Below are 22700 nucleotides of genomic sequence, written 5' to 3'. Positions count from 1 at the left end.
ACACAGACTGCATATGAGCAGTGGTGGACAAAGTACTCAACCCCAGTACTTGAGTTAAATAGATACTCCAGGTCAAATATTAATCAACTGTGAAAGTGAAAGTTGCACTGTCAAATTTGTACTTGAGTTAAAGTACTGGAACACTTGCTTTAAAAAAAGCAAGTGTTGCTGTATTAAAATTTAAAATTTTCATAGAAAATTAAAAAAAAATCCAGAAATCTTCAAAAATATAAGTACCGGTAATAGTGAAAATAGCAGAAACACTTGTAGATTGGCTAGTGGGTAATTCAATTATTTTTCCCTTCCTAGAAATGTAGTGGAGTCAAAAGTACAATCATTTGTAATGTAGTAGTAGTATGAAGTAAAAAAATGTATTCCAAAAAACGAATACTAGTAAAGCACAGATACTCAAAGATTGTACTTATGTACAGTACTGTCCACCACTGCATGTGTGTGTGTGTGTGTGTGTGTGTGTGTGTGTGTGTGTGTGTGTGTGTGTGTGTGTGTGTGTGTGTGTGTGTGTGTGTGTGTGTGTGTGTTTACCAGTAGGTTTGTTCTGTAGAGTGTTGACCACTGTCCCTGGTCTCTCGTCCCTTTGCAGAGGATGAAAGAAAGTGTAGATGAGGTCGCACTGTAGAGAGAGAGAGAGTAGAACTGATTAGACTGTATCAACTGCTTTTCTGATTTTCTGATCCGGTATAGAGTGAATCAGCAGATATGGTCTGTGTAAATAAAAACATATTGTATCATTTGTATCATTCAAAAAACACAGTGTAAAACTTTTAATCACTTTCATCCTTGTGTCTGTATTTTGGGTACATCATCATAGGTGGAGATTTTCAAACATTTTCCAAAAAATCTATAGTTGAAATAGCTTATTTACAAGCTCACAGTGTTTCACAATATAACATGTAATGAGCTTGTAGAGCGGCTATATCTGCCATGTGACACCATCATATGACAAAGTATAAAACAGGACTTAGGCGTAAGTCGTTAAATCATTTATTTAACATCTGAGAGAAGTTAAATATTAAATAGAGGAGGATATGTAAATGGACGCTATGATGCAGCATTTATAAATAGCAGCATACAGAAAGCTAAATGTGTGCATGGATGCTGTAGCACGCTCTTGTCAGGGCTCCATAGCTCAGGGGTTAGATCACTAAGGTCTTAGTTATTTAGATAGCATGTTGTTTAGACAGATGTTTCTTTGAAAGACTAAATAGATTTTTTTGCTCTACGTATGTGACTATTTACCCTGTCGTCTGTTGACTGGGGGAGCGTCTGCTAAATGCTTAACTGTCAATTGTCTTGTAAACCAGGGGTTGCAGGTTCAAGTCACATTGGGTCTTGTGATCATTTAACCACTTAAACTCAATATACTTTGTTGACAGTGATCCCCTAGGGGTCTGTACTTGGTCCCCTCATTGTTCCCTCATTGCTCTTCACCAAATCTCTTCGCCGAAAATAGCCGATCTACAAGCTCACAACGAGATGACACTATTTAAGTTGCTCTCCTAATGCAAATTCCTCTAAATGGGAGCCTCAGCTAAATGCATGAACTGCAATCTTATAGACAGTTTTAAACTAGACTATAAATGCTGTGTTCATGTCTGCACGGTAACAGCTGAAAGAACTGTCATTACATTTACCAGTCCAGACAAATGTATGGAACAGGACAGGCCTGATAGAAAGGCATGTTCCCAGCAGGCCCCACACCCTGTGTGTGTGTGCGCGCCAGGCACACTCTTGTGTGCATTGCATAGAGAGATACGTGCCTGGGAGGGGCTGATTACTAAGAAACCAGTGAGTCAAACTGAAACCACACACACACACACACACACACACACACACACACACACACACACACACACACACACACACACACACACACACACACACACACACACACACACACACACACACACACACACACACACACGTTGAAATCTACACGCTCACAATGCTTTGCATCGTTGGACACCGGCATACTTATACATTGTTGCATGCTGGTATCGCGTGACAGAAATAGTAGATCTACAAGCTCACAGGTTGCAGAATAGATCGGCTGTTTTCAGCACACGACACTGCTGCAAAACAGAGTATAGATCAGGCTTTACAGTACAGGCATACAGTAGGTGCAATGTGAGAGTTAGCTGACCTGGGCGACCTCGGGAGCAGCGTGAACCAGATGCCAGACGTAACCGTTAAGCTCGTCTTTCCTTCTATCCGCCATGGCCTCTCCACGCAAGCGGCCAATCACGAAGCGGCTGGGGAAACTGAGGATACAAATAGGGCAGGGATCAGAACATATAGTTACATACTGCAATAACATTTGTAACATAATACAAAGATAAGGGCACAGTTTGTTTCATCGGATCAAGCTGTACTCAAAACAATAAATACCAGGCCTGCATGCCGGGGCATCTTGATTCTATAACAGTGGTTCTCAAAGTATGGTCAAGGGACCCCCAGGGGTCCTTGAAAGGCTTCCAGGGCTCCCCAGCTAAAGGATTTAGAGAGTTATATCAACTCTGAGAGTATATGGAAGTTATGGAAGTCCATGGCCTAATCGCCTAATCGCCTAATGCATACCAAACTGGAATCCTCGAAATTAAAACGTTTGAGAACCACTGTTCTAAAATATTCAGGTTTTTCAAAAGAATGGCATACATAAATAAAATAAAAAAATACTAAATTCCATAAATTAGGGAAAAATAAAACTTTGAAGAACTAGTGAAAATAGCATATCTACAAGCTCACAACGCGTTGCGATGCGACGTATTGTGAGCTTGTAGATTTGCTATTTTTACTAGTTTTGGTCCCTGGGAGACATAAGATTTCTCTTTTGGGTCTCAAGCTAATATGTTTGATTTTGTTTGTATTGTTAATGGTACAACAAGATACCAGGGTTGTGGCTCTTTCGGAGCGGGAACTTTGGGGGTGTGGGACGGGTAACATACAACATTTCTTGAATGCTTTAGTTTTATTGACCTGTAAGTAAAAATAGAAAATACCAATAAAGAAACTTTGAACAAAAAAAAAAGCTAATATGTTTGGGAACCACTGTGTTAGTGTGTGTATGTGTCCGTGGGTGAATAATGTATGCTATCTGCATGCAAATGCGTGTGCTTGTGTGTGTACCTGGGTAGCTTGGAGGACGGGAAGACGAGGCGTAGTTTACTGTGGAGTTCATGGAACTCTTCAAAGGTTCTCTGCACCAACGCTGACCCCTGCTGGCTTTCTCTCTCCACCTTCACTACAAACGCCTGGAGAAGGCAAAGAGGCTCATTAAGAGAATCTTTATAAATCGATAAATAGATAGATGGACATTAATCTATTGTAAAATGTCTGTCATTTTAGTAAATTAATAATAAATGTCTCAATCTTGGTCTAGTCACAGCTTTGGCCATATACTGTACATAAACATTGCATGTTGATTTTGTATCTACAGTATACATTTTCGTACATTAAAAACATCACCAAACTTTTTTTAATTGAGTAAACGTTGGCTTCATCATTGCGTGGTTAAGTCAGACAATTGAATTTAATTCAAACTACACTATAACATGTATTAAAATGCAATGATAACAACTTTGAAAAATAAATAACAATAATGTTCACTGTTTTATTATTATTATGTACAGTATCTCAAGGAAGTTACAAATCTCTGCAAGTTGATTCTCACACCGTACTGGAATGGAACAGCTTACTCAAAAATCTTAACAAATTGGAAAATGATCTGCGGTAATGCCAAGTATAGACTGAGTCATAGTCAAATGACTAAGCAGGCCAGACCGCCGGCAAAAGGCAAATATATTCAGTGAACACCCGAATCTAATGATGCAACTCAACGCTCTTGAAGTGAAACGGACAAGGAGAACTCACATAACCCTTGCTGGGGTTGTAGGTGCGGATGTGTTTGCAGACATAGAGGTTTTTAATGAGTCCGTCAGTCTTCATGGTTTGGACCCGCGGCGCGAAGGACAACACAGCGAGTTCTTCAGATGAGGCAAACTTCATCTGCGCCAGGTTGTGGATGAAGAAGTTGAGCTTGGTGGCCACGCTGCCCAGACTGGACTCTATCAGCCTGGGTGAAGACAATAACAGTGGGAGAGGGAGGGTAAAATGGGGGAGTTGAGGGTTGAAAAAGGGCACGGTAGAGGGGAGATTAGAACAGTAGCAAAAGACAGTAAGAGGAAGAGAGATGGAGGAGGAACAGACAGACAGACAGACAGACAGACAGACAGACAGACAGAGAGACAGAGAGACAGAGAGAGAGAGAGAGAGAGAGAGAGAGAGAGAGAGAGAGAGGTGGGCGAAGAACAAACATATTTATATAGCACATTTCAGATAAAAAAACAAGTGCAATGCATTTCACATGACGGTAAGATAACGTGCACAAAACTAAATTGATATTGGTATACAGTGAAAATAAAACAATGGAAATAAAACTGAATAAGCAGAATAAGCAGCAAAAACTGCAAATGATATGCACAACTGGAGTGTGTGTGTGTGTGTGTGTGTGTGTGTGTGTGTGTGTGTGTGTGTGTGCGTGTGTGTGTGTGTGTCTTTACCTTGTGAAATACATGGTAGCATCCGACTCTGACTCGTGGGGTCTCAGTGCGTCATAAACATACTTCAGATCCTCCAGGTCAGATAGTTCTGGTATACCACATGACAGCATCTACACAATACACACCACACACACATTTCTTGAACAAACTCCTTGAAAACTGCAGTTGTCTGCTACAACTATTAGTTATTTTAAATCCATGCTGAAGACTTTTCTGTGGGCTGCTGGCTTTTATTTTGAATAATTTATTAATAATTTATTCTGCACTGTAATTGTATTCCCTTATATTTCGGTTTTATTTTAAATTCCTCAGATTCTTTATTGTATTTAATGCCATCTTACTGCTTAATGTTTTGTGTAAAGCACTTGAATTGCTTTGTAGCTGAAATCTGCCACACAAATACACTTGCCCTTGCCTTGTTTTGAAGCCCGCTAACTGGAAGTCAAATGCTTACTTTCATAAGGCTTGAAAAATGTGCAAAGCTTTGCAAATGTGCTTTCATGAATAACAACTATTATTATGAAGCACTGTAGAACTCATCAGGAGTACGTTGTAAACAATAATCAATCCTAATACAACTCACTATCTTTGCGTCCCGGTTCGCAATGACTGGGAGTGGGTTATTGTTATGAAAGCAGCAGTGCAAATGAATCAAGTTGCATGTACGCTTGTGTGTACAAGAAATAAACTGTGAATGAACAGAAACGTCAAACAAAGAATCATTATTTGGTAGTGCTAGGAAGACAAGTAAATGTTTGTGCAGTAGAGACAGACAAAGAGAGAGACAACGTAGAGAAAGAGCAGCAGGAGGAAGAGACAACAAGAGCGAGTGAATGTGTACATGTGCGTGACTGTGTGTGTGACTGTGTGTGTGTGTGTGTGTGTGTGTGTGTGTGTGTGTGTGTTTGTGCGTGGATGTGTGTGTGTGTGTGTGTGTGTGTGTCCTACCAGGCCCAGTAGGTTGAGGAAGAGGTGTGCGTGCTTGCGGAGTAGGTTGTAGGCTTCACAGCAGAGGTCCACGAAGTCGTGGAAGCGACTGGAAGGTTTGTCCCCTCCATTGATCACGTAGGCCATGTCTGAGGTGAAGACAAACGGAGCACGGTCCCTGCCAATCACATCACATACAGGTTACAACACACCAATCGCACAGAAATGCTCAAGAATTCAAAATACAAATTATGAAGTACATTTTCTTTTTTTAATATCAATGCATTGCTGTGTTGAAAGCATTTTAAAATAGTGAAAATAGATCTATAGATCTACAAGCTCACAACGACCTTGTAGATCGTCTATTTTCACTATATTTGAAATAGGGCTCATTCATGCTTGATTCATAATATTTTTTTGTAAGCTTGGGTCCCAGAAATCCCTTCCTAGAAATGTAGTGGAGTCAAAAGTACAATATTTCTATTTGAAATGAAGGGGAGTACAATCAAAAACTAAAACAAAAACATCCAAAAATTTACTTGACTACTGTACTCATTCTACTCAAGCAAATGTACTTAGTTACTGTCCACCACTGTCCCAGGGGTACTCACCGTTTGATGTTGCCGAACATCTGCGCATGTCCCAGGAACTTGCCAAAGTCGATGTGGAACATGTGTCCGCTGGTCTTCAGCATGATGTTGTCATTATGTCGGTCGCAGATCCCCAGGATGTAGGTGGCCACACAGCAGCCTGCACACGAGTAGATGAAGTTCTCCACCGCCTAGACAAAACAAAGAGGCAGAGGGTTCAGATTCAGAATATACTGTCACTCTGAAGACACGTTTATAGTCAAAAAGATGTGTACATGTCCTCTTGAGATCACAAGACTCTCGGTTCACAATTACTAGACTTTAAACTGTCAGTTTCACATAGTTTGATCGTTCCACGCAGGCCTCTAGTTTGAGGACAATAAACTGGTTCACCCTTCCATATCTTCTACTACGTGTTGAGTGGAGCTGGGGACAAGATGCGCTCTGAGTTATGCCTTGAGGAATACAGCAAGTATCACTTCCTGTTCAATGGGAACACATGGTTTAGAAAAAGTACACGCACACGCATACACACACACACACACACACACACACACACACACACACATAGAACATGTACAGTATCGCTCCACAAAGACTTGTTGTGTGTGTGTGTGTGTGTGTGTGTGTGTGTGTGTGTGTGTGTGTGTGTGTGTGTGTGTGTGTGTGTGTGTGCGCGTGGTTGATGATTCTTTGCCAGTAATAATGAATGGTATTTAAGCGAGAGCCAGAACCCAGACAAATTACACGGCTTACTTGCGCCCATAATTCTGTAAGCATAGCATAATTACACCTTGAGGTTACAATAATGACATGTTTTAGAGTGTATGAGAGTGAAAGACTGTGCATGTGTAAGCCAGCATGTGTGTGTTTGAGGAGAACGTAAACTCTGTGATATCAGGGTGAGATTGAGAGGAAGGAATTGAGAGACAGTAAAAGAAGTCTGCACACTGGATCATGTTCCAAAAGTTTTAAATGTATTTGTCTTCCACCATCGTACAATGACGGTTTTGGCACATGATCCAGTGTGCAGACTCTATTTTTCTTTTATAGTTTGACTCCTGCCATGCACCTGGCACTTTAGAGTGGATGTGTGTGCTTGTTTGTTTGTTAAAAAGAGAGACAGTACTGTACCTTCTCATACTGTTCTTCAGTGGGGTTATACTTCTGCAGCCAGTCTGCCAGCGGTCGGTCTTTGAAGGAGCCGGTCACTCCGTGCTCCACCTGGATCTTCCTCAGAGTCTCAGCCTGGGGAATCATCTCCACCATGCCTACCACAGACAGACAGACAGACAGACAGACAGACAGACAGACAGACAGACAGACAGACAGACAGACAGACAGACAGACAGACAGACAGACAGACAGACAGACAGACGGACCGAGTGACAGAGAGAGAAAAAAGAGAGAAGGAGAGAAAGAGAGAGAGAGAGAGAGAGAGAGAGAGAGAGAGAGACATTAGTTTAAACGCACGTTCAAGACCAACTTCTATAAACTTGCATTACATGGATTAAAGCTAAATTAAATCTCACGACTGAACGTTGTTGTCAAATCTGCGATTTGTGAAACAGCGTAAAAGGAGCACCCACACACTGGCATTATGTCTCAGAAACAATTATCACATTATGTAGAATTATTATGATGTTTTGGTAGTCATACAGCCAACCAGTTGGAGAAATTGCAGATCGAGGCTTTAACCTTTGCTTTTATGAAATGTCCGAGATTATTAGGGTTACTAGGGTGGAAGATTGAACATGTATTGATAGTTTGATCACTTCAAATACTATTTAATCGTAAAAAATGAATAACCGAAAATACGCTATCTACAAGCTTACAACGCGTCGCAGCCTGACACATTGTAAGTTTGTAGATAGCCTATTTTCAGCGGATGAAAATGCTTCCATAGAAGACATACTGACTTCTATGGAATCCAAATTACTGAAATCAGTTGTGGCGACGGAGAACTTTAATCCATGGGAAGGAAGTGTGTAATAGTGGGCCGTTTAAAAACACGATAAAGGAAACATTCTCACTGAGCACTAAACCACGTGTGTCTGTCTCACCTCTCCCTCGACCGGTGGAGAAACACCTGAAGATGACCATCCTCATGTCCAGGCCCTCCTGGATCCAGATCTTGTTCATGATGCGGATGATCTGCAGGGTCAGCATGTCCTGCCGCAGGTCGTCCCCTGACTGGACATACAGGCGTCACCAAGGAGTCACAGGGAAGAATATTATTATCTTATTATTTCTTTAAAGTTTCAAACTTTGTTGCTTTGCTGCCATGAAGCTGTAATGACACTAATGCTCAATCCACCAGCAGGCGTCCTGTCCGCTCTGTGGTCAAATGACCAATTTGACTCTGGTTCTTATCCTCATGGTCTAAGGACTAATGACCAATATGACTCTGGTTCTTATCCAAGTGGACTAAGGACTAATAACCAATATGACTCTGGTTCTTATCCCAGTGGACTAAGGATTAATAACCAATATGACTCTGGTTCTTATCCCCGTGGTCTAAGGACTAATGACCAATATGACTCTGGTTCTTATCCCCGTGGTCTAAGGATTAATAACCAATATGACTCTGGTTCTTATCCCTGTGGACTAAGGACTAATGACCAATATGACTCTGGTTCTTATCCCTGTGGACTAAGGACTAATGACCAATATGACTCTGGTTCTTATCCCTGTGGACTAAGGACTAATGACCAATATGACTCTGGTTCTTATCCCCGTGGTCTAAGGACTAATGACCAATATGACTCTGGTTCTTATCCTCATGGTCTAAGGACTAATGACCAATATGACTCTGGTTCTTATCCCCGTGGTCTAAGGACTAATGACCAATATGACTCTGGTTCTTGTCCCTGTGGACTAAGGACTAATGACCAATATGACTCTGGTTCTTATCCCTGTGGACTAAGGACTAATGACCAATATGACTCTGGTTCTTATCCCCGTGGTCTAAGGACTAATGACCAATATGACTCTGGTTCTTATCCTCATGGTCTAAGGACTAATGACCAATATGACTCTGGTTCTTATCCTCATGGTCTAAGGATTAATAACCAATATGACTCTGGTTCTTATCCCCGTGGTCTAAGGATTAATAACCAATATGACTCTGGTTCTTATCCCTGTGGACTAAGGACTAATGACCAATATGACTCTGGTTCTTATCCCCGTGGTCTAAGGATTAATAACCAATATGACTCTGGTTCTTATCCCTGTGGACTAAGGACTAATGACCAATATGACTCTGGTTCTTATCCCTGTGGACTAAGGATTAATAACCAATATGACTCTGGTTCTTATCCCTGTGGTCTAAGGACTAAGGACTAATGACCAATATGACTCTGGTTCTTATCCCAGTGGACTAAGGACTAATGACTACTGGCTAATGACTGTGACTCTTGTAATGTGACTCTTGTAATGGTGTCTCTTTATCTTTCATTCCTGTTGTGTTTTCATTTTCTGTTATTTTTGTCTTTTGCATTATTGCTGTTAACTGCCTTGGTGACAACATTTCCCTTGTGGGATCAATAAAGGCCTCTCTATTTTATTTCCTGTTGTCACAGCTCTATGGCAGCCAGGTGGATTAGATCGATTCTCAATGTTAAGAGAAAGTTAAAGCAAGCACAGCGACTTCACAGAGCATAATTTACTATTCTCTGCCTTCCACTATATAATGAAATCAAATCCAACATGATAGAGCCTAATGGACAAAAAACTAGCCAGTCAGAGCGTGAATGTCCCTCCGGACTATGGGATTGGGATAAAAAGTAATTTTTGGTGGATTTTAACATTGGGAGCTTAAAATAAAGTAATAAACACTTTTGAACACAGTCAAAATGCACTTATTTATATTATTCGTCTATGGTGTCTAGGGAATGAATGTATAGCACTGCACTATGGTTGGCACCAGAAATAAAAAATTATGGAAAGTGTGTGTGTGTGTGCGTGTGTGATAGTACCTTAAATATAACATTGATGTTATCTCCATGTGGGTCTAGGTTCAAGAAGGACAGCTTGAGAGGCACGGCGTTGGAGTTGAAGAAGGAACATGACTACACCGTATCAGCATCAGAAAAGATCACAATGAAAGAAGAGAAATTAGCAGCGATCAATAGTGATTGGTGATGCACGCACGCACGCACGCACGCACGCACGCACGCACGCACGCACGCACGCACACACGCACACGCACACGCACACGCACACGCACACGCACACGCACACACAGGTGTTGCAAATGTTTGGGGACATTGCATTGACTTACATCAATTCCATATCCCCTTCAGCCTGGAACTGGCCATCCTGAACGGTTCTGATCCCACATGTCCAAAATGGCCAATGCCAGGCTATATTCCCTTACCCTAACTCCCACCATAACATTATGAAGCTTCAGTAATTGGGGCATCAATTCTGTCCACAATTTGGCATACTGAGCCCAATCAACTGGTATCATGTGCAGTATTAGTCCCTAAATGTGGCATATATGAATTTGAATACCTGGATGTTGATAGCTTTGACGAGCATGGCAGGGTTGAGGGGCAGTCGACAGTTACTGTTGACTGTGAAGAACTGCTTCACCTCCTCCAGACCTTCTCTGAGGACAGTCTACACACGCACGCACGCACACACACACACACACACACACACACACACACACACACACACACACACACACACACACACACACACACACACACACACACACACACACACACACACACACACACACACACACACACACACACACACATATATAAATCAAGGAAAGAATTAACCACTTAGATCCTATATCGTTAGTTGACCGGGGTCCCCCAGGAGTCTATAATAGGTACATCAGTTTTTCACTCTATACAAAGTTTCTTTGCCGATAGCCCATATCTACAAGCTCGCAATGTGATGCGTTGTGAGCTTGTAGATAAGCAATTTTTTTCCAAATGTTCACCCCAGGGTTCATGTGGTTAAATAAATACACACAAACTGCATCACAAGTGTCACACACACTGAATTACTTCCTGGGTGTACACACATATCCTTTACGATAAATATTCACTACGTTTGACATTTGAGACTTTGCCTCCACTGGGCTGTTGTCGTTGCTTATGTACAGGCTGTCTGTCGATAAACAGTTCTTCCTTCTATTGTTGCTCTATATTGATTACCAAGAAGACACAGTCCCCTATCAGGGATCAATGAAGCCTTCTATCATTGTATCCTATCACCCACCTGTCGATTAGAAGGGTTGGCATCGCGGACTTTCTGTGCGACCTTGGCCAGTATGGTCACCAGCCAGGACTGCCGGTCAAACTCCTCCCGGAGCCCCCGGCCCACGCAGCACAGCAGTGCTGCTAGGAGGTGCTGGTACCTCCCACTGAACTGGCTGTCCTGGAGGGCATCCTTCAACAGCCTGGTGGGTGTAATAAGAGACAATTCACTTTAACCCTATACGTTGTTAACCGGGGCTCTATACTAGGTCCACTAGTATTTCCATCTATGCCAAAAATATGTGATCTACAAGCTCACAGCTTGTCGATCGACTATTTTCAGTCAAATTTTGCCCCAGAATCGGGACGATAGGGTTCATCAAGCCGTTGCCAGTCCACCTTTTACTGAACAACATTTTACTTGAGTTGGGAATCAGCCTGACATTCAGTTCATTTGTGACCTGCCTTAGCATTATCTGTCAGATGTCTCTGAAGGTAAACTAGATTTGTATCATGGTCTTTTCCCAAGGTTTCTGAGTGATTTTACAAAAGAAAGAAGTAATTGAGCCTTAGCTTTTGAAATGTGTAAATGTAAGACGACAAGCAAGAAGAGAGTGGCTTATGCTGCATTCACACGGGCAGATACAAAGATACAGTCTGAGTCTACCATTCATTTTCAATGATACAAAGCAACACCCACCATTTGTAGCCGCTACAAAAGATACAAAGCTACAAATGCAAGTTGAGCTGGGTTAAACTTCCAGATACAAAACAACGGTAGCTCTGATGACGCAGCGCTTGATGACGTCACCGACCGTGTTGAGCAACACGGATACAAAGCGACAGAGCGACAAATATGCTGTGTATCTGTGTAACTTTGTATCTTTGTATCTGCCCGTGTGACGCAGCATTAGGAAGCTACTGTAGGAAGAGCTTATCAACAGCAGTCACACATCATTGGATGCTTGAGGCATTTCCTTCCTCTGGAGGGCAGATCGTGTTGGCAGGATGATAATAATACAGTATGTTGATTGTTGATAGAGAAGTAGATAACATGGCAAGTCAAAACACAATGAAGAGACCTGCTTCAGACGAGCAACAGGCCCAACTCACACCTGACTGAGTTTTAAAGCTGTTCTGGTGAGCTTTAATGAGTCAACATGTGTGTCAACATGAGTGTCCTGTCATGTTAAATACTCGGAGTCCGAAAACGATGTATGTAGCATTTAAAAGCCGGAAATGTCATGCTTCATTAAAGTCCATTAAACTCAAAATGAATTTTCATGTCATCCGATTAAAAATGTTAAGAGTAGGTCTTGTGCTGCATTACTGGATTTGTGCAATTCCCAGTCACACCAGCAGATGGCAAAAAGAGACAGTCTGACCATTCTATCAGAAAGATTATTAGAGTCTCATATTTGCATGCAGTATTTCAGTGTCCGCATGGACAATGATTTTCACACACATCACACAAAACACTGCATTGTTTTGTTCATGTGTTGTCGTCATTGTGTGCGGACGGGGTGATATGTGAGAAGACAGCCAAGCTGACCAGAAGAGGTAGTGTGCGATGCGGATGTCCCCTATGGCTCTCCGTAGCAGGAACCGAACCAGAGAGCTGTCAAGGTAGCACTCATACTTCAGAGCCTGAGAGAGAGAGAGAGAGAGAGAGAGACACACATAAACCCCATATGTTGTGCATTATCAGTCACAGTGGAGCGTATTAAAGACAATAAACTGTTCTGTGCTCAGTGTGTTTGCATGAGCGGATTACCTGGACCAACTGAGGAAGGAAGTCCAGCAGCTCTGGGTCTGAGATAGAGTCCATCCACTGCACTGCTGTCCTTCTCAACTCCTGGTCCGGAAACCTATTGCACGCACACACACGCGCACACACACGCGCACACGCACACACACACACACACACACACACACACACACACACACAGTTCATAATTATGTATGTGTTGTTTCCCAGTTAACCGTTACATACTGTATGTATTGCAGCTAGTGCCAGGCAATTAACCGAATCGAAACTGACTTTTATAACCAATAGCCGACTTAATCTTGCTCATGTAGGTTAATGAAATAATAATTGAGAAGCAAGATGTTTATTATTATATATCAACGAATCGACAAAAAAAGTTCTAATAGACTACATCGATTAGTCTGATTAACCACTTAAGCCCTGTAGTATACTTCGTTGTACAATGGTGGCGTGCAAAAAGAGCTTGTAGGACGGCTATTCTCACCATTTATAATGGTTCATTAAACAAGGCCAAAGGTTGAAATAATCATGATACTGATGTGAAGTCATATCGCCCCAGCCCTAATTGTAGCCGAATTTACAGTTAATGGACAACTTTGTTTTTTTACAACAAGGGTTATTTTATTAGTTTGTAATGATAATAATTAAAAGATTAGTGTTAAAAAAAAATCTAGTATTGCTTTCTAGCGTCTTTTAATGATTTAGTGATTTTTAACTGGGGGGCGGAGGCATTCGATCCATTTGTAAATAGTCATGAACGCAGCCTCCGATTTCCGTGAAACTTTTTACCACATCCCCACTAGGCCAAGGAAGAAATGCCACCCTACATTTTTCAATTCAGCCTCATGGTGGCGCTGTAACAGGCAGATTCACGTTTTGGCCTATAAGTTATATGAGTTATAGGCCTAAATTTAATCTGATTTGAAAAATGTGAAAATTGCCATGGTGACAGTGACCATACCTCTGGTTATTATTACAACAGAACCAGTTCTCTCTGTAACTGACATCCTGGAAACGCTTGCCTAATACTAACAGTTGCCATGGTAACATGTGCCAGAAGCAATGTCGTCAAGGAGATGGTACCTGAGGGACTGTTACCATGGAGCTTCTTCTAATCTGGCTGCTCGCTCGTTAATCATGGCTGCCTGGAACACTGGTTCTCAAACTTTTTCACGTCAAGGACCCCCAAATTGTATTTGTATTTGGCCGCGGACCCCCAAACGAAAATATGTTGTGCCAGAGACCCCATACAAGATTTTTGTTGTTAAAATGTTTCCAAAATATTCCAAGAATGTATTTATTTATTTTTTACGTACCATATACGTAGGTTTAAAGTGGTTTAACACATTTTGCTGGGGATCCCCTGGAACCCCTTCAAGGACCCCTGGGGGTCCAATGACACCACTTTGAGAACCACTGGCCTAGAAAACTCTAACATGTGTGCAAAGTACAAAGAAGCTGTTGGGAAGTTGGTTGAGGCAGTGGTTCTCAAACATTTTCAGATTTTGTGTCAGGGACCCCCCATAAGAGAAGTCAAGAGTTTCATTTTCAAAATTGTTCAAAAAATAGCAGATCTACAAGCTCAGCTATCTTTGAATGGCAGATATTCAAACCAGGTCTTAAATGCTTAAACTGTACCTCATTTCGCTGGGGGACCCCCTGGAACCCCCTCAAGGACCCCTGAGGGTCCCCGGGCCCCCACTTTGAGAACCAGTGGGTTAAGGGTAGGCATGCCTTAGTTCTCCGGGGCCAGGCGAGGTCTTTGCTGCGGACCAGATGTGGTCTAGTGTTTGTCTTTAATGGTAGGAACATAAAAGGACCTGAACTCAGATGGAATAAGCCATGTGGTGAGCACACATCCCACACACAGACCATCTGATGCTCTGTTTTAAAGTGGCAGGTGGCGTAGCGGTCCGGGCACCTAGGCTACAATATAGCCTGACAGCGCGTCGCGGGTTCGAATCCCGATCCCGACAGCCTTTGCTGCACGTCACGCCCCATCTCTCTCTCCCCATTTCCTGTCAGCCTACTGTCCTATCAATAATAAAAGGCATAAAAAGCCCCAAAAAATGAATCTTAAAGTGGCAGGTATTCACAAACATCGTTGCTCCAAAGGCACCCCTGCTCTTGCCAACGTCTTCCACCTCCATATGGTGACCGCGCACACTGTATGATATCATATCAGCGGCCTTAGTGTCGTCTCAATCAAAATGTACCCAGCATAGTATACTGTAAATGAGGCAAAATTGTTCATCCTAAGCATCTTGGGTCCTTCAGTGTGACGGAGTCAAGCACAGACATCTATCTACCTGCTGATCAACGCCATTGTAGGCTACGACGGAGTTCAGGCAGCGTCTGAAATGTTGGCTGCATTGTGGCTTGTTCTATGACAATATTAAATGACAGACTGTTGTTTTCTTGTGGCAACACATTGCCCTGGCATACGTTGGAAGATGTATGTTGTAGTTTTGTCCCACAGAGTGACAAGGTGGATAATCATGATTTTAGCTTTTTTCACATGTTAAAGTGGGCAATGATCATAAAAGACGGCCACAATTATGCAGTGTGCCAACACCCTCAACTAATTTGAACAGAGTTGCTCCTCCTAAATCACAAAGTGGACAGTTCGGCAAATATCTTGGTTCCTCTGTATCCATCCTCACAAAACAAGCAAACGGATGTGTGTGCATGTGTCTCTCTCTCTCTGTGTGTCACACTGTCCTTGAACTTACGAGCCGTGTAGGAGTCCCAGGGCATCCTGGTGGCTGAGGCAGGCCCACTGGCGCAGCAGGGCATAGATATCGGGCAGGCAGGCCCACTCCCAGCGGGGGGCGCTGGCGAGCACCAGGGGCAGAGCTCCACTCTCAGCCTGGCAGAAGGCCCTCTTCTCCCACACCAGTCGCTTGTCCTCCACTGTCAACCTGGAGACAAACACATGTTGTTTAAAAGATCAGTTTATGATGAGTCTGCTTTATTGTATAGGACACTGAGACAATAAAGAGAGGTAGAGTAGAGAGAGAGAGAGAGAGAGAGAGAGAGAGAGAGAGAGAGAGAGAGAGAGAGAGAGGATGATATGCAACCCAGGTCGTTTGTTGGCCTTGAGCCAGTGTGTGCACTTAATGTTACAAGTACATTCCTCTCTCACCTATATAATACTGCAAAGTTAAATGTTGATTCAACTCTGTGTAATAATGGACCCAGAATTCAGTCAGTTTACAATTATACCATGTTCAGCCATCTATTGAACATTCCAATATTAATGAAATGAGACAGAGAGAGAGAGAGATGAGAGAGAGAGAAAGAGAAAGAGAAAGAGAGAGAGAGAGAGAGAGAGAGAGAGAGCGACAGAGAGAGACTGAACTACTGTATGAACAGAGCAACTACCAATACAAATATTTGAAAAATTGCTGCTATTCGTCTTACGTAAAGGGTATTATACCAAGCGACTACAAAATCTTGAAAAAGCGCCATTTGTTTCCAAAGCTTTATACTAGGCTACCCTTATCTACAAGTACAGTAAATATAACTATTTGGAACATTTTGGTGGTTTTGGGAGCTAGCATTTCTAGTTGCAATGTGACACAGCTCAGTTTACACATTTATTTATCCCATTTTATAATAGATACATTTAAGTTTTGACTGTTTGTATTTTACATTTGCTTTGGCAATGTAAACATGTTTTTTCGTGTCAATAAAGCTCCTTTAAATTGAATTGAAATGAATTGAGCTTGTAGGTCAGATCAGTCCAATAGTTCTCTCTGCGGTTAACACAGCATTATGTTTCCCATATCAATAACCCCAGCTTAATTAATGTCCACACTTACTCAAGTTCATATTTGTTCAGCTGTGAAGCACTTTGAGCTCCCTTGCACTTTGACTCCCCATTGGAGTCATGCCAATAAACCTGTATAAAACCTTATGAAAGGGATGAGCCTGGAATTGTACAGGTGAGGTGAGCGATGGAGACAGCGGACATGCACTGCTGGAGGTTACGAGTACTCCATCATTATGTGTGTGTGTGTGTGTGTGTGTGTGTGTGCACGTGCACAACACCAACTGTGGTGCAGACAGTAGGAAGGACATACTGAGGGTGACCCTAACAACTCTAACAGATGTGTGTGTGTGTGTGTGTGTGTGTGTGTGTGTGTGTGTGTGTGTGTGTGTGTGTGTGTGTGTGTAAGCACATACACTGTACACACACTGTACAGTGTGTGCATGCACACACACTGTACAGTGTACACACACACACACACACACACACACACACACACACACACACACACACACACACACACACACACACACACACACACACACACACACACACACACACACACACACACACACACACACACACACACACACACACACACACATGTATGTCTAACTACAGTAGCAGACACCCCTCAGAGAGCACGCTCTGTTAGGATTGGCAGCAACACAGCGACTGTTATGATTGGCTGACACATTTGGACACGGTTGTTGTAAATGGCTTCACTTCCTTGGGCCAAGTCACCAAAACATCTAAACAGTCTGGAGAACAGGTTGACCAGGAGCTCAGTTCATCTACTTTTCCTGATCCTCAAAAGATAACGTATATTTATTGGTCCCCGAGCGGGAATTGGGTCAGTCAAGCAGCCAGGAGTAGGATGTTGATAGATACAGCAGGAAGAATGTAATGCAGCGATTCCCAACCTGTGGGTCCGTGAGGATATTGAAAGTGGGCCCCCAAATAATTGACAAAACACTGGGATTTTAATGATAATGTAACATTAATATTTAAAATATGAAGAAAAAAATAGATAAGGTTTTCTCCCCTTTAAAATCTTGGAAAATGTGTTTTCATTGTGATACAGATACATAGGAACTTAAAGTATACCACATTCCATTGATCCAAGCCGGAACACAATCGATTGATTGATCATTAAAATAATCATGCTCTGAAAATGCACACGGCCCACCCATCTCACCACTTAACACGGCAGCCGTATGGCTGCCTTGTGTAAGTGATCAAAGGATTCCATGTGCCAGTGGTGATAATATGAAGGAATAAAGCAAGAAGGACAAATCTAGTTCTCTGAGGTCGCACTGGTAAACAACTTAAAGGTCTTCTTTTTCCAAAGAGAGGCAAACCAAACGTCTACACAGTGTGCACACACAAACACAAACACAGAAAGAGTCCGCCTTGCAGTCTTATCTGAAAAGGAACACATGGAGTCAACATCAACACACACACACACACACACACACACACACACAGCCCCCTCTTTCCTTCCGTCTTTCAAAAGGTATACACACACCAAAGACAGAGAATCCTGTTTATCTATAAACACAAACAAACACGCCTACGCTTGGCTCCAAGACAAGCACACAAATATAACTAAATGCATGAATATATGCAAACACACACACTCATGAGAACTTCTATATGCCTAAGCCTCTAAAACGAGCCCATGACAAGTGAGGACCAGCCACATGCCCTCACAAAACTGGAAAACACACACACACACACACAATTGTTTCCATTCCTGCTGACACGCCCCCAGACGGCAAGTGTAATGTCACGACCAGAAGGCAATGGAGGTACACGTTCTCTCACACTCACACACACACACACACACACACACACACACACACACACACACACACACACACACACACACACACACACACACACACACACACACACACACACACACACACAAGATGCTGAGCCTGCTCGTTCATGGTACATGAAGTGGCTCTGGATAAGAGGGTTGGCTAATGGCCTGAAAGTTCAATGTAAAATCTAATTGTCGTTAAATATAAAAAAAAACTAGTCTTGTGGGGAATCAGCTGGTTCTCTCTCTCTGATTTACATTCAGTGACCTTTTAAAATGGCTATCTTATCAAACACACACACACACACACACACACACAGGACAAAAGAGGAGGGGGTGGAGGGGATGAGAGGGGGATGGGTAGAAAGAGGGGAGAAATGGAGTAGGGAGGGGTGAACGTAATATCAAGGGGAGGGGTCCTTTTTCCACCAGCTGCTGCTCTGACATCATCATTTTCTGACCGACCAACACACACACACACACACACACACACACACACACACACACACACACACACACACACACACACACACACACACACACACACACACACACACACACACACACACACACACACACACACACACACACACACACACACACACACACACACAGAGAGAGCCTTTACTTCCCCTCTCTCTCACCCTATTGTTATTTGTCTCTAGCTAAATATGTCCTAAATACGTCAATAACTTCACATACGTCAATAACACACAATGTTCAAACAACACATTCCAAGAGTAGCTATTTTACTGTATAAAATAGCTACAGTATGTCAGAAAACATATCAATGAGATAACTGACCACTCTGTCAGTCTGTGAGGGTGATAACTTTTTCGGTCCGAGAAAATAGTACCTGGGCACTTCAGGAGAGACTACCCAAATAAAATATACTGGCGCACTCGACTGGTCTGCACGTGTTTATTGTTTTGCAGGGGTGACTGACGTTTCCACTTTCGTCTTCCTAGAGTCAAACAGGACCTGTTGAGCACCGACCGTCAGTCTATCCTTTTGTCTGTATGACAGTCTATCTTATCTATTAAGGGTAGCTAATTGACAATACAGCCAAGTCACCTGATGTTTTCAGCAGACACTTTGGGTCTGTGCGTATGTTTGTGCAAACGTTAATGTGAGAGTTTGTGTGTGTGTGTGTGTGTGTGTGTGTGTGTGTGTGTGTGTGTGTGTGTGTGTGTGTGTGTGTGTGTGTGTGTGTGTGTGTGTGCGTGAGAGGCATGAAGGTTGTAAAGATATAATTTCCCTACATTGTGTAAAACAGAAAAATAAAGCTTCATGTGCTCCATTTGTGCCACATTAGTATCAACTAATACTTTGTGTAGAACCTCAGAGGAGGCCCAGTCTTGTAAATAACACCACGTCTCCAAAGACTGCCACAGCTGCTGCAGGCATTTATAAAACCCCTTCCCCCCAAAACACAGACATATATACACACGCACGAAAGCACATTCAACCTTCAATCACATTCAATCAACGCACACTAATGAAAATGAGTGTTGGCTGTGAGACAACAAAGCAAACAGCAATCAGTCAAGGTGAAGCGCTGTCATTAACATAACATTAAGTGTTCTATATAATAAGCCTACAGTACATGTTTTCAGGGGGGCTTTATGAAGCGAGCATAATAATGTAAGGGATAATCCACAATGACTTGTGCATTTATAAATGTACGTCTTGAGAGTCGATTATCCTGATTTATTATACCATGGTCATGCACCAAACATTTAAATTAAACTAATTAATTAAAACTAATTATATATACATACAGTAGAGTACATGGACCTATTTGTAAAGAGATACTTATTCACTCTCTGCAAGTCACTGTGAATGCGAACATCAGCTAAACATCTGACACGTAACGATAAGTTATGGCGGTATAAATCCATGCTGTATGTACACAGGATATTGCAGCAGCAGCAATAGAAAGGAAGTCCACACGTTAGCACGTGTTTTTTACGTCAATGAGTCGACCCAGTGTGAAGAGAGCGAAGGAGAGATAAAGAGGAGAGCAATGGACACTTAAGACAAAAACAGGATGCAACAAAGAAAGGCAGAAACACAAGGCATTGTGTTGAGTGAGGTGCAGTGTTGATTTCGTCGACTAAAACTACGACGAAAAATGTTCGTCGACTGCCTTTTTACACTGATGAAAACTAAATAAAAACTAAGCTATGATGACTTAAACTAAGACTAAATATATTGACAATTTCATCAACAAAAATAAAAACTAGACTAAAATGTTAGTGAGGGACGAGTGGAGAAGAAATCCAGTAGAACTAAAAGACAAGTCATTTTATGTTTGGATGCGCTCGGGTTGTGCTCTGAAAATAGCAGATCTACAACGCTCACAACGTGTCGCGCTGCGACGCGTTGTGATCGGCTGTAGTTCGGCTATTTTCATTACAACGCCATCAAGGCATCGCCAAAATTTTTTGTCGACTAAATCAACTGTAGATTTAGTCGACTAAAACTCGACAAAAACTAAAACATTTCAAATGACTAAAATATGACTAAAACTAAATGGAATTTTATTCAAAAGACTATGACTAAAACTAAATCAAAATTTGCTGTCAAAATCAACACTGGTGAGGTGTGTACTTTGTGTGTGTTTGCAGACGCGTGAGGACACAGAAAAAGAGCATCCAGACACACAGACAGCTCCTGAGAAAAAGAGCATCCAGACACGCAGACAGCTCCTGAGAGAGGCTGAAAACTGAAGAGAAAGGAGAGAAATGTTCAAGTGTGATGTGATGTGATGTGTCTACGGGCCTGTATACGTGACCTGCAGCAGTGGTGGAAAAAGTACTCACATTGTTTACTTAAGTAAAAGTATCAATACTGCTATGTAGAATGTAGAAGTTCTCTGTTACAAGTAAAAGTCCGGAATTCAAAATTTGCTTGAGTAAAAGTACAAAAGTATTGGTATCAAAATGCACTTAAAGTACCAAAAGTAGAAAGTACTCACTATGCAGAATGTCCCATTTCACAAGTTTTCAAATGTATAAAAATCAAGGTCGAAATGTACTGTATATAGGGCTGAAGTGGTTAATGTATGTTTTGTAATAATAATCCAAATCTATAAAGTAACTAGTAACTAAAGTTGTCAAATAATTGTAGTGGAAAATTGTACTGAAAATTGGAAATACTTCAGTACAGTAAAATTACCTCAACATTGTACTTAAGTACAGTACTTGACTAAAGGTACTTAGTTACTTTTCCACAGTTTGCCTGACATGTCAATTTGCCTGCTCTGCTTAACAACTTAAACCCTATATACTTCACTGACTGGAGTCTCCCAGGGTTCTATACTTTACTTGCCCACCCTCTACATCAAATCTCTCCGCCAAAAATAGCCAATCTTATATATCTATATTTCGCCTAATGTTCACACCAGAAAAGGGACACTAGGGTTCAAGTGGTTAATTGGGCTATATTTCTTTCAGACAGGTACTGATGAGTTCAGGGCCTGCAGCTGGGTACAGGCCTTTAAAAGGGTCAAGGCCCTGTCTCTTACCGTCTTTCCTCAGGGCCCAGGCCCACATTTTGGTTTGGTTGGTTGTTTGTTTCTTTCTTTTTTCACCATACAACATTTCTCTACCACTTCACGCTGCTTGACTAAATTCCATACATCATTCATTAGTCATGATTAATTTCATTATTTATGTACATTAACACATTGGGTGCCAGAGGTTTATTAAAATATTATACTTTGAGTGCCAGGACTTTTTAAACATTTTGAACCTTTTTCGAGTAGTCACAAAATATTTTCAGTGATCACCGTCCTCACGGTGATCCCCTCATTACACACATACAGGTCTCGTACAATCGGGGGGAAAAAATTTAAAACATTCGGAAATCCATTCCATAGTTGCAGCCAGTTCAAAATAGTTAAATTAACATTGTAAAAAAAAAAAGTGCACAGGAGCCGAGATACAGGTTTTTGAAGTCATAAGTTAACCAGGAGGTGGATTGGAGTCTAAATCTTGTAGGAGTGATATTTCCTG

The 22700-nt window shown here is 41.9% G+C and overlaps 1 protein-coding gene across 1 annotated transcript in view; it reads right to left on the bottom strand.

Moving 5' to 3' along the window:
• The window catches only part of pik3c2b (phosphatidylinositol-4-phosphate 3-kinase, catalytic subunit type 2 beta), a 72579-nt gene that overhangs the window by 4977 nt on the left and 44902 nt on the right, over positions 1 to 22700 (bottom strand). The window contains exons 16-30 of the mRNA XM_080424313.1: positions 15814 to 16002; positions 13088 to 13181; positions 12866 to 12960; positions 11336 to 11516; positions 10610 to 10717; positions 10072 to 10164; positions 8158 to 8287; positions 7229 to 7365; positions 6116 to 6285; positions 5526 to 5682; positions 4578 to 4687; positions 3889 to 4090; positions 3145 to 3269; positions 2162 to 2279; positions 544 to 631 (exon numbers count right to left, since the gene is read on the bottom strand). Coding sequence (XP_080280439.1) covers positions 544 to 631; positions 2162 to 2279; positions 3145 to 3269; positions 3889 to 4090; positions 4578 to 4687; positions 5526 to 5682; positions 6116 to 6285; positions 7229 to 7365; positions 8158 to 8287; positions 10072 to 10164; positions 10610 to 10717; positions 11336 to 11516; positions 12866 to 12960; positions 13088 to 13181; positions 15814 to 16002 — 1997 coding nt within the window. The remainder of the gene's footprint in view (positions 1 to 543; positions 632 to 2161; positions 2280 to 3144; positions 3270 to 3888; positions 4091 to 4577; positions 4688 to 5525; positions 5683 to 6115; positions 6286 to 7228; positions 7366 to 8157; positions 8288 to 10071; positions 10165 to 10609; positions 10718 to 11335; positions 11517 to 12865; positions 12961 to 13087; positions 13182 to 15813; positions 16003 to 22700) is intronic.

This window comes from Gymnoscopelus braueri, assembly GCF_963280865.1.
Source record: "Gymnoscopelus braueri genome assembly, chromosome: 3".
Lineage (NCBI taxonomy): Eukaryota > Metazoa > Chordata > Actinopteri > Myctophiformes > Myctophidae > Gymnoscopelus > Gymnoscopelus braueri.
This window is presented reverse-complemented; position numbering and strand designations above follow the sequence as displayed.